Source organism: Tursiops truncatus, chromosome 18, assembly GCF_011762595.2.
Source record: "Tursiops truncatus isolate mTurTru1 chromosome 18, mTurTru1.mat.Y, whole genome shotgun sequence".
Lineage (NCBI taxonomy): Eukaryota > Metazoa > Chordata > Mammalia > Artiodactyla > Delphinidae > Tursiops > Tursiops truncatus.
Window position 1 is genome coordinate 18391799 of NC_047051.1, and position 15946 is coordinate 18407744.

General features: G+C 36.1%; 1 protein-coding gene across 2 annotated transcripts in view; it reads right to left on the bottom strand.

Annotated features, from left to right (window-relative positions):
• Positions 1 to 15946, bottom strand: part of FNDC3A (fibronectin type III domain containing 3A) — a 160816-nt gene that overhangs the window by 132433 nt on the left and 12437 nt on the right. The window contains exon 2 of one of the 2 annotated variants that reach the window (XM_019936589.2): positions 4407 to 4544. The exons of the other annotated variant lie outside the window; for it this stretch is intronic. Within the exon in view, the coding sequence (XP_019792148.1) occupies positions 4407 to 4505 (99 nt within the window). The 5' untranslated portion in view covers positions 4506 to 4544. The remainder of the gene's footprint in view (positions 1 to 4406; positions 4545 to 15946) is intronic. 2 annotated transcript variants of the gene reach the window in all.

The window sequence follows — 15946 nt, forward strand, 5'->3', positions numbered from 1 at the left end:
TTTTCCATAGTGCCTGCACCAATTTATCCATACCTTCCTACCAACAGTATACAAGGGTTCCCTTTTCTCCATATCCTAGTCAATACTTGTTATTTCTTGCCTGCCACAATTATTAAATAGCCAATCCTAAGCTACTTACTCTACACTGTTGTGCCTTTCCTGAGAAAACACCAATTTAATGGCTTTGGCCTAGGCTTTCCTCTTGTTCCTGCTTCTGCCTCCTGACCAAAACCTGATGTTTCCCTTGTGGCCCAGCATGGCATGGTGTGCTCCCTTCTTTCAGGAAATGTAAGTAATTTGCCTTCAATGGCATTAGTCTCTCTATGTCATTACTTTTGCCTTCAATGGCATTAGTCTATGTCATTACTCAGTCACCTCCATAAATCAAAATCAAGCAGGTACAAGTGAGAAAATAATTATAGAGTTACAAAATAATAATTAAAAAATTAATGAAATGGAGAAGATTCTGATAAAGAAGCTAGATAGGCACTGAGTTTTGAAAGATCCTAGCCAAAAGTTTAAATGCATTCAATATTTTTGGAAGGTAAATGAGTAAAAATTAGAGAAGGTAAAGTTAAATTAGGAAAGTACTGAACTACACAAGAAACCAAAATACCTGAACTTTTCTTTTGATGGTAGCAATAGTGAATACAGCTGGGAGCATTCCACTTGTGCTTAAAGTTCAAATTCCCTAAAGCATATCTGGGGGTTCTAACAGGGCAGCACAAGCACTCATAAACGCTTTACCTGCTCTATCAGGAAAGGATACAATCTCAAATCGAGGACATGCTTGAGAATGAGAAATGGCATAGCCACTCTGGAAAACAGTTTGTTAGTTTCTTATAAAGCTAAACAGAGTCTTACCAAACAATCTAGCACTGATGTTCCTAGATATTTCTCCAATTGAGTTGAAAACTTACGTCTATCCAAAAACCTACACATAAATGTTTAGAGCAGCTTTATGTATAATCACCAAAAACTAGAAACAATCAAGCTGTCTTTTAACAGGTGAATGAATAAACCAGGACATTCAAACAATGAAGTATTATACAATAGCCAAAAGGAGCTAATGAAATAGCCACAAGAAGAAATTTTCCAGACCATATTGCTAAGTGAAAGAAGTTGGTCTAAAAAAGCTACATACTGTAGGAATCAGATTATAAGATATTCTGGAAAAAGACAAAAATTATAGGGACAGTAAAAATATCAGTGGTTGCCAAAGTTTCAGGGGTGGGGACTGAGGGAGGGATAATAGAGCACAGTGGAGTTTTAAGGCAGTTACTGTTCTGTATAATACTGTAATAGTGATATACAGCATTACACATTTGTCAAAACCCATAGAACTGTACAATACCAAGAATGAACCCTGATGTAAACCATGGAACTTAATAATAATGTATCAATAATGGTTTATTAATTGTAACAAATATACCTATTAAGATGTTAGTAATAGGGGAAACTGTGTGGAAGAGGCATATGAGAAAAACACTCTGCTCAATTTTTCTGTAAACCTAAAACGCTCTAAAAATAAAGTTTATTAATAGGAAAAAGGGGAATGAAATTCTTCAAACACAAAAAATAGTTCAGGTGCTGCCAATCAAAATGAATGATAGGGCTTCCCTGGTGGCGCAGTGGTTGAGAGTCTGCCTGCCAATGCAGGGGACACGGGTTCGAGCCCGGTCTGGGAAGATCCCACATGCCGCGGAGCAATTAGGCCCGTGAGCCACAACTACTGAGCCTGTGCGTCTGGAGCCTGTGCTCCGCAACAAGAGAGGCCGCGATAATGAGACGCCCGCGCACCGCGATGAAGTGTGGCCCCCGCTTGCCACAACAGGAGAAAGTCCTTGCACAGAAATGAAGACCCAACATAGCCATAAATAAATAAATTAAAAAAAAAAAATGAATGATAAATGTCTATTATAGCTTCGCTAAAAGCGACACTAGCAGTAATGATATCAGGAGAGATTCCCTCTAGTATAATTCATAAGCCAAAAGACCCGCTATGTATAATGTGACATTGTATAAAATGTTTGCTATAAAAAATTAGAAAATATTAATGAGGAGATAGATAATCTGGATGGCCAACCATAAGAAAATTAATCTGATATCAAGGGATGGAACAGAAATCTCATATTCCCAAGAAATAGAATAATATTTCCAAGAGAGTAAAGACAAGGGACAACCTATCTGTTTTCCTAAATTTTTAACATCATGCATGTACCCGAGAGTTCCTCCTGTCAGGAACTGTCTTTAGCTTGCTTCTTTACTCTGGGCACCAACCAGGTAGTGTCATATCACCAGAGGCAAGCTCTAACTTGGCCATGCTTGGCATACCAGTTAAGTTCCTGAGTTAAGACAAAGAGATGCATGTTGTCAGTTGTTATCTACTTTTCTTCAGTTCCTTACATTCTACCATAGCTATTGGTCCACTCTCTTACACTTATACTTTAGTTTGGATCCATCATAATTATCTATTATCTTACTATAACTATCTCTGTTGACTTAAGTCCTGACTGACACACCTATATAGTTTCTTCAGTCTTTTAAACATTTATTAAGTGCTTCAATTCAAATTTAGCAAATATTTAATGAGCTCCTTCAAGCTCATTTCATGCTCAAAGCTACAGCTACTCTAAGCAGCTATTACTACCTCTATCTTATAGAGAAGCAAACATACACAGAGAAGTTAAATACCTTGTCTTAAGTCACCCAAATCAAATCTAAGTCTATCAACCAAATCCTATGCTCTTTCCACTCATTTTTCTCTCTCCCTATCAAACTACAAGGCACTGTCTTTGCTAGTTAGAATTTAAGGCTTTATTCCACCTCTTGACACCTGATTTTTCAAACCCTAACTAAAAAATATTAGGTCCTCTAGACCTAGTGACTCTGCCTGATCCTTCAAATCTTGCTCTAGTGTGCTCTTCTATTCCCAGTTCCTTTCTCTATATCCATCTACACAACTACTACTATATGCTAGCCATGGTGCCCTCAAGATTTCAAGAAAAATTCTGCCAATAGAATCTCCTTTTGGGGGAAAAGAGAGAAATAAGTCTTGAGAGGGCACTGTGGTCTTGTTTCAGCCTACTGTCTTCCCTTTAACAGACTATACACTGTAGCAACTATATCAGTGTACTGTAATTGGCTGCTTAATAGATTCTTTCTTGTATTACACTATAAACAACTTGAAGCCAGTGATCTGCCTGAAGCAACAATGATAACTGAAAGCACTCCCAGAGCCTCGAAGTAAATGAATATCCGCCACATCTATTATTTTTAAGGGAGAAAAAAATCTTAACGGACTTAAATTTGACTATAAAAAGCAACTTTAGTGAAAAGAGGTTGCTGCTAAAAGCTATCAGAGCACATGTGAAAATCAAAACCAATATATACTTTAGAACACAAGCTAATCACTTGATTTTTCAATAGCCAAGTTAACAAAGTAGCCCCTTATCTTGTAAGCAAATAATAATTGTCAACTATAGACACGAAGTTTGTAAAGTAACAAAATAAGACTGCATTATTTTAGTGTCCCAAGGAAGCAGTATGAGTAATGGAGCAAAAAAGCTTTGTGTGATCTTGAGCCTTTCTGAAACTCATTTTGTTTCATCTGCAATAGGGACAGGACTGCTGAAAGAATTAAATAAGATCATAAAGTTCTTAGCACATGTTTTTTATATAGTGAGAACTCAAATTGTTCTTTCTTCTTATTATTATTTATTATGTCCTTAATCTTTGTTTCTTCACTTACAATATTAAAATCACTACCATACAGGGTAGTTGTGAGAATTAAGTACATTGCTTGGCACATAACAGGTACTTATGAAAGTCCCTCATTCCCATCCCTTTAGGATTATTGGGGGAATGAGGCAAAATTCAACAAAATAAGATAACTTTATTTCTAAAGCCCTGGGTTGGGAGAAAAACATACCACGAATTGTGTGTTTGCTTTTGGGAGGGGGGATTCCGGTGAGGAGAAAAGGAGATAACATTTTATTATAATATAATGCAGGCCGTCATTTAATCACATAATGAAGTCATGATTTCATAATGATTTGAAATAATGATTTATAATAATCATTAAGGTACAAGGTTAAACTTACTTAAAAAAACACTCAGGGACTAGTACATTGTCTGTCTAAAGTAAAACAAAAAAAATTTCAGTGGGAACTAAATATAAACACAAGAAATTTAATCATTAATTAGTGAGACATTTTAGAAGCAACTTCACAGTCTCATTATTTCGTCGTCCTATAAAACCAAAACAACATTTTGAACTGGAGTTTAAAATATGAATTAACAGGAACCTACTGTTGTGATGCCTCATTCTGTTCTAAATTTTGCATTCTTCTGAAAGAAATACATGTGTACTAGACATAAGAAAATAAACATTTCAGTTTCCTTACCTGTTGTGTTCCATCTGCACTTACAATAGGGGCAGATAGGAGAGAAATATCACTACTTAAAATCTGAGTGGTATCCAGTAGTGGTGAATGTTCTGCCATTATCAATAAGACATTAATATACCGGATAACCCTCCAACTCTGAAAAACAAAAATACATAGCCATTTGTGTGTACATCGTTAAAAATATATTAAAATATAATACATTCAAGATAAAGATATATTCTTGTCAAAGGAAATTTTACAATACTCTATTGACAGCTTTTTTCTGTCAATGGATCATTTAAGGAAATATATTTCTTATTTACCAGCTGTCTGTCAATGTAGACAGCAAACCAAGATACACATCAGGAGCTTCTATTTAAATTCCATGTCTGGGGACTTCCCTGGTGGCAAGTGGTTAAGAATCCGCCTGCCAATGCAGGGGACACAGGTTCAAGCCGTGGTCCAGGAAGATCCCACGTGCTGCAGAGCAACTGAGCCCATGCACCACAACTACTGAGCCTGAGCTCTAGAGCTCGAGCCACAACTACTGAAGCCCACATACCTAGAGCCTGTGCTCCGCAACAAGAGAAGCCACCGCAATGAGAAGCCCGCCCACCACAACGAAGAGTAGCCCCTGCTCGCCACAACTAGAGAAAGCCTGTACGCAGCCACGAAGACCCAACACAGCCAAAAATAAAAATAAATAAATTCCATGTCTGTCTGTCTCTCTATCCCTTCCACCTCTATATAATATTTATTTAATTTAACCACCACTACTTTAGCTAAACAGTGGGATAGGAACTAAAATGCAATGATTGAATGAGGCAACTCTATCACTGATGTTTTAATCTGAGCTGAGAAGGTGTTTGTGAAGGCCCAGTTTCCCCTCATCACCCTATCAGTCTCTAGAAACTCACAAGAATTATAATTTTTCACTGATTCCTCAAACAGCAAAATTTGAAAAATTTGCTCAGGATAAGAAAAAGAATCTTCAAGTTTTAAGCGTTAAGCTCTGGCTTTGGTCTTCTGTCATTCTGGTTTTATTATTTTTTTCTAAATACTTTACAATAAGCCAAATCATTTCAGTGATACAAGCACATACACTTAGAACTCTTTAACTGTATATACATTATCACTTATATAAAAAGTAAAAGATTTGATATAAGCAATATTAGTCTACCATATATAACATCAACCATTAAAACATCAGTAAATTACAAGTCAAAATGAGTACAACTGAGCTCAATCATAAATTTTATCAAATCTATACTGAAAGACAAAATAAACATTTTTGGATGCTTGCTGCATTCTACAATTCAGCAGTGTCAAAATGTTTAACTTTTATGAGACATTAAATTCATGCTATTTATTTAAAAATCTTGAATCTTTGCAGAAAACTTTCATATAAGTTTATTTAACCTAAAAACAGTTTTCTATTTAGATATATAAACACTGGTTTTTTTTTTTGTTTTTTGTTTTTTTTTGCGGTACGCGGGCCTCTCACTGTTGTGGCCTCTTCTGTTGCGGAGCACAGGCTCCGGACCTGCAGGCTCAGTGGCCATGGCTCACGGGCCCAGCCGCTCCGCGGCATGTGGGATGTTCCCGGACTGGGGCAAGAACCCATGTCCCCTGCATCAGCAGGTGGACTCTCAACCACTGCGCCACCAGGGAAGCCCAACACTGTTTTAAGATTAAAACAAATATTCAATACAGGTATCTACTTCAAGATTTTATACTTAAAACTATAGTATGGAACATTTTATATTATTTAGCTATCTCATAAAAATGCATGCCATTTAAACATAACATATATATAAATATATAATAAATACATATGATATAAACACTTGTATGTTCTATATATACAGTATATAAACATTTTTATAGACATATATAAATGAAGGAGTAAATCTAAATTCTGGCTTAATCTGTATTGCTATATTTCTTAAAGTCCAACAAAATCACTGAGTACCTTAAATCATGTCAAAAAATTTCACTCTGTGGAACACACAAAGAATTATATATAAGATGGGAAAGAGTCAATGTATTTTCCCTCTTGCATGTCATAAGATTTAGTTCAAGAAGAAACATTTTAGGAAGCTAACTCAGGATTAACCAGAGAAAGTTTATAAGTAATTTACCTTTTAAAATTAATAAATTAAAAAAATAACAACCACTGAGAATTTTTCTTTTGTCATTGTATCCTAATATTTTATTTAATATGCTTAGTTAAAACTGCAAGCCACCATTATTACAAAAATTTTAGAATGTAATGCTGAAGATACAACCATAATTTGGTTTCAAGAGGTGGACTGGAAGCTTTACAAATAAAAATAGAAATTTCTTCTGAATCTCCCGTTAATTCCAGTGGTATTATACAATGAATCTGAAGCCATATGCTGTGTTTTAATATTATCATTCCATTTAAGGTGTTATCTCTGATTTTACTCTCTTCAAAGCTATAACATCATTTCATTTATGAACTGCCTTCTTTTATGGCCATATTCATCACACTACGTGCAAAGTAGCTGGTTTTATTTCAGCTTGCAAATTGGAAACTTCAGTCATGCAACTAAAATGTTGCATTTAGAAACCTAAAAATTCCTTTCATTCCTGCATAGAGAACACTGTCAGCTTCTTCTTTCAATCAATTTCTTCTAATTTTGTTACTACTAAGTTCCTATGTTCTCATCTTATCTTGTGACCACAAATACCCACTTGTTTTAAGTTATGCATCTATTTTTGCTTGTTTTTAATAATATAATATTTGATATGTGCAAAAAAGGGGAGAAGTGATTTGTTCCATCTGCTAATTTCCATGGAATACATATTCCTCCATGCCCCATTTCAAGCCATCATGGTTTAAAAATCGACCTGAAGGGCTTCCCTGGTGGCGCAGTGGTTGAGAGTCCGCCTGCCGATGCAGGGGACGCGGGTTCGTGCCCCGGTGCGGGAGGATCCCACATGCCGCGGAGCGGCTGGGCCCGTGAGCCATGGCCGCTGAGCCTGCGCGTCCGGAGCCTGTGCTCCGCAACGGGAGAGGCCACAACAGTGAGAAGCCCGCGTACCGCAAAACAAAACAAAACAAAACCAAAAAAACCAAAAATCGACCTGAAGATGCCTGAATTTTTAGCAATCAACTTTTGTATACAAGTACAAGATGGCTCCAGCATATCTGTTTATACCTATATCTATATATCAATATTTGACCATCTATGTGGTAATAATACAATAAAATATTAACATTTGGGGAGTCCATGTGAAGAATAGCTGGATATCTTTGTACTATTCTTGCAAATTTTCTATTAGTCAGAATTCGAACTAATGTCAAATTAAACAATGTTAAAAAAATTATGCCAAGTAGACTGTATGCATATCTGAATGCAAAAAGTAAGACAAAAAAGCTTCTAGAGATAACACAAAAGAATATCTTCATAACTGACACAGAGCAAGATTTTTTACACAGGGTATAAATGTTTCTTAAATCATAAAGGAAAAGAATGACATATTGAACTTCATGAAAATTAAGAACTACGATTCATTTAAAAATTTTTAAGAGAATGAAAATGCAAGCCACAGACTGAAAAATATTTACAACACATATAACTGGAAAAGAGGACATATTTCGTATATATACAGGCCTCCTACAAATTGAGTTTTTAAAAAATAGAAAAATGAGATGAGACTTGAATGTGCTCTTCACAAAAGCAGAAATTCAAGAGACCAATAAACATATGAGAAGATTCTCAAGTTCATTATTTATTAGGAAAAAGCTAATTAAAATCATAATGAAATACCACCATATACTAGGATAGTAAAAATGGAAAAGACTGACAATATCAAGTATTAGTGAGGCTACAGAGCAACTAGCACACTCATATGGAATGTGAATGAAAACTCATAAAATCACTTTGGAAACCAGTTTGATACTACCTACCAAAATTGAACATATAAATATTCTATGACCCCATTATGATCCAGCTATTAGACTCCTGGTATATACCAAAAAGAAATGCATGCACATGCACACCAAAAGATAAGTACAAGAAGGGATATATAGCAGCATTATTATAATGTATAGCAGCATTATTCTTTAATAGCCCCCAACTGTAAATAAGCTAAATGTCCCTCAACAGTAAATGGTAAACTGTATCTGATTCACCCAATGGACTACTATACAGCAATGAAAATTAATGAAGTAGTAATATAGAGAACAATACAAATAAATTTCACAAATACAATGTGAGTGAAAAACACAAAGAGTACAAACTGCACAATTTTATTTATAGAAAGTTTAAAAACCAATAAAACTTGTCTGTGGTATTAAAAATCATGTAGTGATTGCCTTTGGAAAGGAAGAAAGGATGGGGACTGGGAGGGGCATGAAGGTAATTTTTTGGGTGCTGGCACTGTTCTACGTCTTGACCTGGGAGGCTGTTGTATGGTAACTACTAGTGTATTATAAACTGAACTGTACACTAAGTATGTACTTCTCTGCATATACTTCAATAAAATTTTTTAAAGGTAAAAATGAACACACGATCATCCCAACTGATGCAGAAAAAGCATCTGACAAGATTCAACATCCTTTCATGATAAAAACACTTAACAAACTAGAAATAGAAGGAAACTACTTCAACATAATAAATGCCACATATGAAAAGCCCACAGCTAACACCATACTCAATGGTGAAAGACTGAAGGCTTTTCCTCTAATCGCGAACAAGGCTAGAATGCCCACTCTCACCACATCTATTCACAGTACTAGACATAGTAATAGACACAATATTAGACATTAGACATAGGCAGAGCAATTAAGCATGAAAAAGAAATAAAAGGCATACAAACTGGGAATAAATAAGTAAAACTATCTTTGTTCACAGATGACAGGATCTTACATGTAGAAAATCCTAAAGGTTTTTAAAAAACTATTAGAACTAATAAACAAATTCACTAAAAATGCATGATACAAAATCAATGCACAAAAATCAGTTGCATTTCTATACCCCAACTGAAACGATCTGAAATCTGTTCCATTTACAATAGCATTAAAAAGAATAAAATACTTAGGAATAAATCTAACCAAAGAAAACAAAGATTTGTATACTGAAATCCATGAAATATTGCTAAAAGAAATTAAAGAGGACACAAATAAATGAAAAGACATCCTGTGTTCATAGTTGGAAGACTTAATATTGTTATGATTCTGATACCCAAAGCAACCTACAGATTGAATACAATCCCTATCAAAATCTCAATGGCATTTTTTTTAGAAATAGAAAAATTCATTCTAAAATTCATATAGAATCTGGGACTTCCCTGGTGGTCCAGTGGTAAAGAATCTGCCTTCCAATGCAGGGGACACGGATTCGATCCCTGGTTGGGTAACTAAGATCCCACATGCCGCGGGGCAATTAAGCCTGCGTGCCACAACTACTGAGCTCTCGCGCCTCAACGAGAGACCCCGAGTGCCGCAAACTACAGAGCCCATGTGCTCTGGACCCCGCAAGCCACAACTAGAGAGAAGCCCGGCACCACAACAAAGACCCTGAGTGCTGCAATGAAGACCCCACACAGCCAAAAAAAATTTAAAAAATAAACAAAATAAATATTAAAAATAAAATGAAATAGGACTTCCCTGGTGGCGCAGTGGTTAAGAATCTGTCTGCCAACGCAGGGGTCACAGGTTCGAGACCTGATCCAGGAAGATCCCACATGCCACAGAGCAACTAAGTCTGCTTGCCGCAACTACTGAGCCTGTGCTCTAGAGCCCGTGAGCCACAACTACTGAGTCCATGTGCCACAACTACTGAAGCCCTCACACTTAGAGCCCCTGCTCCACAACAAGAGAAGCTACCACGAGAAGCCCGCGCACAACGAAGAGTAGCCCCCACTCACAACTAGAGAAAGCCCACGCACAGCAACAAAGACCCAATGCAGTCAAAAATAAATAAATAAATTTTTAAAAAATAAAATAAAAATGCATTTCAAAGCTGCAGACATCAGTATACTTTACCCCTAAACACCTCAGGCATGTTTCAGTAACTACTATTCAGTATTTAACTCTTTTTTGAAGGCAAAATTTACATATGGTGAAATACACAAATCTTAAGTATGCCTGTGAGATTTCTTGAAATGAATTCTACTACTATCAGTACCTAAGTATCTGAAGTCCCACTGCTGCTCTAAGACCATAGCTTTCAAACTTTGGTATGTATCAGAATCACCTGCAGGGTTTATTAAAACAGACTGTTGGGCTCTACACCTAGTCTGTTTCAATAGGTGCGGGATAGGGCCCAACAATTCACGTTTCTAATAAGTTCCCAGGTTAAGCTGATGCTGCTAGTCCCATGACCATACAGATTACAGATGTAAAACTAATTTTCACTAAGTAGTAACTGATAATGAAGGAGTCAGGGTGATAACAATGTAAAGAATACTTCATCCTTGAAGGGCCCAACCCAGATGTGAATACATTCTTGTTCTTCAACTAGAAATAGATAAAAATAGTTTCCTTAAGGAGAAGAAAGTATTTGTAAGTAATCAAGTTTAATGAGGCCTTTGAAGTTGCCTTTGGATATTTCAGCCAAATCAATAGCCTATGAGCCAAATCAATTTTTCTCTCAGACTGAAACTGCTATTTCCTACAGGTTAAAACACACACACACACACACACACACACACACACACACACACACACACACATATTCAAATGTTCCTAGGAAATGGCATCAAGCACATATAATGTGCTGACTACTACAGATTTAAAAAATAGCTTTATTTTGGTATAACTGACACTTTTTTTTTTTTTCTTTTTTCTGTATGCGGACCTCTCACTGTTGTGGCCTCTCCCGTTGCAGAGCACAGCCTCTGGACACGCAGGCTCAGCGGCCATGGCTCATGAGCCTAGCCGCTCCGCAGCATGTGGGATCTTCCCAGACCGGGGCACGAACCCATGTCCCCTGCATCGGCAGGCGGACTCTCAACCACTGCGCCACTAGGGAAGCCCAACTGACACATATTAAATAACACATTTAAAGTATACAACGTGATGAATTCTGACACATGAATACACTGATGAAACCACTACTATGATCAAGATAATTAACCTACCCATCACCTCCCAAATTTTCCTATTATCTATTTAAAATCCCAGGCTTTGCATTTCCATAATGACTAATGATGTTCAACACATTTTCATGTGCTTATTTGCCCTCTGTATAGCTTTTTGGTTAAGCATCTGGTCAATACTTTTGCTCATTTTGTTACTGCATTGTTTTTTCTTATTACTCAGTTTTGATAGCGCTTTAATATACTTGGGTTACTAGTCCTTTATCAAGTTAAGTGATTGGCAAATATTTTCTCCCAGTCTATGGCTTGTCTCTGCATTCTCCTACCAATGTCTTTTGAGGAGTTTTAATTATGACAAATCCAAGAGATTAATTTGTTATTTTATGGATGGTGCTTTTGGAGTTCTATCTGTGAGATCCTTGTCGAATCAAAGGTCACAAAGATTTTCTCCTAAGTTTTCTTCAAGAAATTTTAAAGCTTTAGGTTTTACATTCTATCTGCTCTATCAATTGTTGAGAGAGGGGTATTAGAACCTCTGCTAAATTTCTTATTTGTATATTTCTCTTTGCAGTTTAATCATGTATAAAAATTTAGGATTGCGTCTTCTTCATGAATTAATCCCTTTATTATTACAAAATGACCCTTCTGTCCCTGGTAATCTTTGCTCTGAAATCTAACTTCTGAACTAATACAGTCATTCCAGCTTTCTTTTGGATAGTGTTAGCATGGTATATGTTCCAACCTTTTATTTTTAACTTATGTGTGTCTTTATATTTAAAGTGGGTTTCTTGTGGGTGTCATATACTTGGGTATTGACTTTAAAAAATTGAATCCAATGATCTCTGTCTTTTAATTATAGTGTTTAGATCGTTTATGAGTATTGATATAGTTGGGTTTAAATCTACCATCTTGCTATTTGTTTTCTATTTGTCCCATGTGTTCTTCATTCCCCTTTTCCTCTTTATCTGCTTTGTCTTCGATTATTTATTATACCGTTTTATATCCCCATTGGCTTTATAGACTATAATCCTTTATTACTTTAGTGGTTGCTTTAGGGTTTATAATATGCACTTTAACTTATCACAGTCTAATGTTTCACAGTCTAACTTATCACAGTTTAACTTACTACTTCAGGTGTAAGTATCAGAATCTTAACAACAATATATCTGCCCTTTCTCCCCTTCCTTGTGCTATTATTATCATATATTTTACTTTTACATATGTTATAAACTCCACAGTCATTATCATTATCATGTTAAACAGTCAACTGTCCTTTGAAATTACCTAAATAATAAGTTTTAAAATCTTATACATTTACCCATGTAGTTATCATTTCCTCAGGCCCAGGTATCCATATGGTTTAATTTTCCTCTGCTTGAAGGACTCCATTTAACATGTCATTTAGTACAGGACTGAAGGTAAAACTATTTCAGCTGTTGCATGTTTGAAAAGTCATTACTTTGCTTTTGAAAGATATTTTTGTTGGGTAAAGAATCCTACGTTGACACGTTTTTCTTTTAGTGTTTTAAAGATATTGCTACATTACCTTCTAATTTACATTGCTCCTGACGAGCAATCTATTACTTTTATCTTTGTCCTGTATTAATGTTGGCTGCTTTAGATTTTTTCCTCTTTATCATTGTTTTAAGTGATTTAATTATGATGTTCCTTGGAGACATTTATCTTTCTTGTGCTTATCATGCTTCTTAGTTTATAGTCTTTATCAAATTCAGAAAAATTTTGGCCACTATTTCTTCAAATATTTTTTCAGTTCACCTTTTTAAACAATTCTCTTTTCTCTGTATGTATCATTTTCGACAGTTTCTATTGCTATGTCTTCACATCCAAAAATCTTTTCTTTGGCAATGTCTAACATGCCATTAATCCCATCCAATGTATCTTGTCTCTGACACTGTAATTATAATCTAGAAGATACTTCTACATAACATGTTCAATCTTTCCTCTAGCTTCTCCAACATACTGAATACAAACGTAACTGTTTTAATGTTCCTGACTATTAATTCATCATCAATGTCATTTTGCGGCCAGTTTCAAGTGGCTGATTTTTCTCCTCGTTGTGGTTTGTATTATTCTGCTTCTTTGCAAGCTTACTAGTTTTGACTGAATGTCAGTCACTGTAAATTTTCCCTCCTTGGCTGCTGGATATTTCTGTATTCCTATAACTATTCTTGAGCTTTGCTATGAGATGTGGCTAAGTGACGTGGAAACAGTTTGATCCTTTGGGGTCTTGCTTTAGGCAAGAACAAAGTTATATTCTTGCATTAGGCAGGAACACAGCTACATTTAGTCTAGGGTTAATTTTTCCCCACCACTGAGCCAAGACCCTCCAGAGTACTCTACCAAATGCCCTGAGAATTATGAGGCTTTCTACTCTGGCTGGTGGGAACAGGCACTATTTCTGGCCTTGTATAAGCTTGGACACTGTTTTATTTAATATATAATCCTTTTAGGTGACTCTTTCTCTAGCCCCGGGTAGTTTCCTCACAGGTATGCCCTTATCAGTACTGTGCTAAATACTCAAGGGGGACTTTCTTCAGATCATTGAGGTCCTTTTTATGTTTAGTGCTCTCTTCTCTGGTACTTGGATCTGTACACTCTATTATTCTCTTTGGACTGCCAGCTTCATCTCAACTCAGGGAGATGGGACCCACTTGGGACACCCCTCCCTGTGCCCTGGGAACTTCCTCCAGGCAATAAGCAGAGCCAATCTTAGGGCTCATGTTTTCCCTCTTCCGCTGCATGATATCTAACATCTTGAGTGCTACTGTTTCATGTGTTTTTTTTGTCTAGGTTTTTTTTTAGTTGTTTCAGACAGAAGAGTAAGTTTAGTCCCTTTTACTCCATCTTGACAGGGAACTGAATTCACTACTCTTAATTTTTAATGTACGCAATGGGCAGTAGAAAGGTAAATGAATTTATCACAAGTAGAACACAAATGGCAATGCTTTAAAAGCAAGATTTTTTAAAAAAGTATGGTCTGGGTTCACCAATGGAAGCCAACGTGCTCTTGATATACCCTTAATTGAAAGAAAAATCAGTATTCTCTTTACAGATATTTTGGGAAAATGACACGCACTTTCTTAGATTTCTGCATAAGACTAAGTATTACTTACCAGCAACTTACAGAGTGAGTTCTTACTTACTAAAAAAATATGTTATCTATAAACTAAAATTAATATGTTTCTGGAGATTAGTTGGGCCTCTGATTCAGGATTCTACTAAGACATTTGGCTGCCATGCAACAGACAGAATTACCACAATTTAGGGGAAGGATACTTTGTTATCTGTTTATCTATTATCAGTGCTCTCTTCAATTAGTTCTGGCTTTTGCAGTGTCTTCAATTGGTCATGGTTTTAAATCTAATAGCTTTTATTTAGCAATTACTACATGTTTATCTTATCATTCTCATATTTAATTTAGTTTTCGGAGATGGCTGATTGATTAACCCTATAGTCCAATGGTGCATATGTTAACAATATTTTTGGCTTATCACTTTATCCTTGTTGCTAAAGTCGGTACATTCATAAACTTGCCAATTTGGCTTATATGGTGACATTTCATAAGCAATGTGCTGCTTATGAATTTATATTAAATAACTTACAAAATATTTTCTCTTTTTTTTTTTTTTTTTTGCTGTACGCGGGCCTCTCACTGTTGTGGCCTCTCCCTTTGCGGAGCATAGGCTCCGGATGCGCAGGCTCAGCGGCCATGGCTCACGGGCCCAGCCGCTCCGCGGCATGTGGGATCTTCCCGGACTGGGGCACGAACATGTGTCCCCTGCATCGGCAGGCGGACTCTCAACCACTGCGCCACCAGGGAAGCCACAACATATTTTCTAAGTGCAACAATATATTTTTATATAGAGAGCAGTGATTATAGGGCATGGTTCTGTAATATAATAGGTTGAACCACATGAAATTGCCACTTAAGGTCAGAAACATTAAAATAACAATTTCATATGGTTTAATCTAATAAAATCAAATATATATACTCATTTTCTTAAACCGTAAATGGCAATTTATATAGATTGTCAGCAACGTATTCACTATAACTTATTTATCTTACTCTTCTCCAATTCCTTGTTCACTGGAAAGGAAAGGTGAAAGTGGGTAGGATGGGTGGGCCTCAGTCTTTTAACCCTCTTAATTGAACAGAGGTGTAAAATAAGGGTTGGGAGTTTGAGGGCCATTGCCATTATTCTCCTTAGTCAGATATAATAAATATAACTTAATTTAATAAGCAGTCAGAAGATACAGCTCCAGCCCCCCCACTAAGAAATCACACCTTAATACTAACATGGAAACCTGATTAAAATAAGACTTCAGACACAATCTTGATGAAAAAGACATCACAAAGATAATTCCACTCAGGAAACTATGAGAAAAGAGAGCAGGAATTCTTCCAAGAAATCAACCCCAATCTGTTAAAAGACAGATAATGTGCACATAAATAAGACCAATAGATT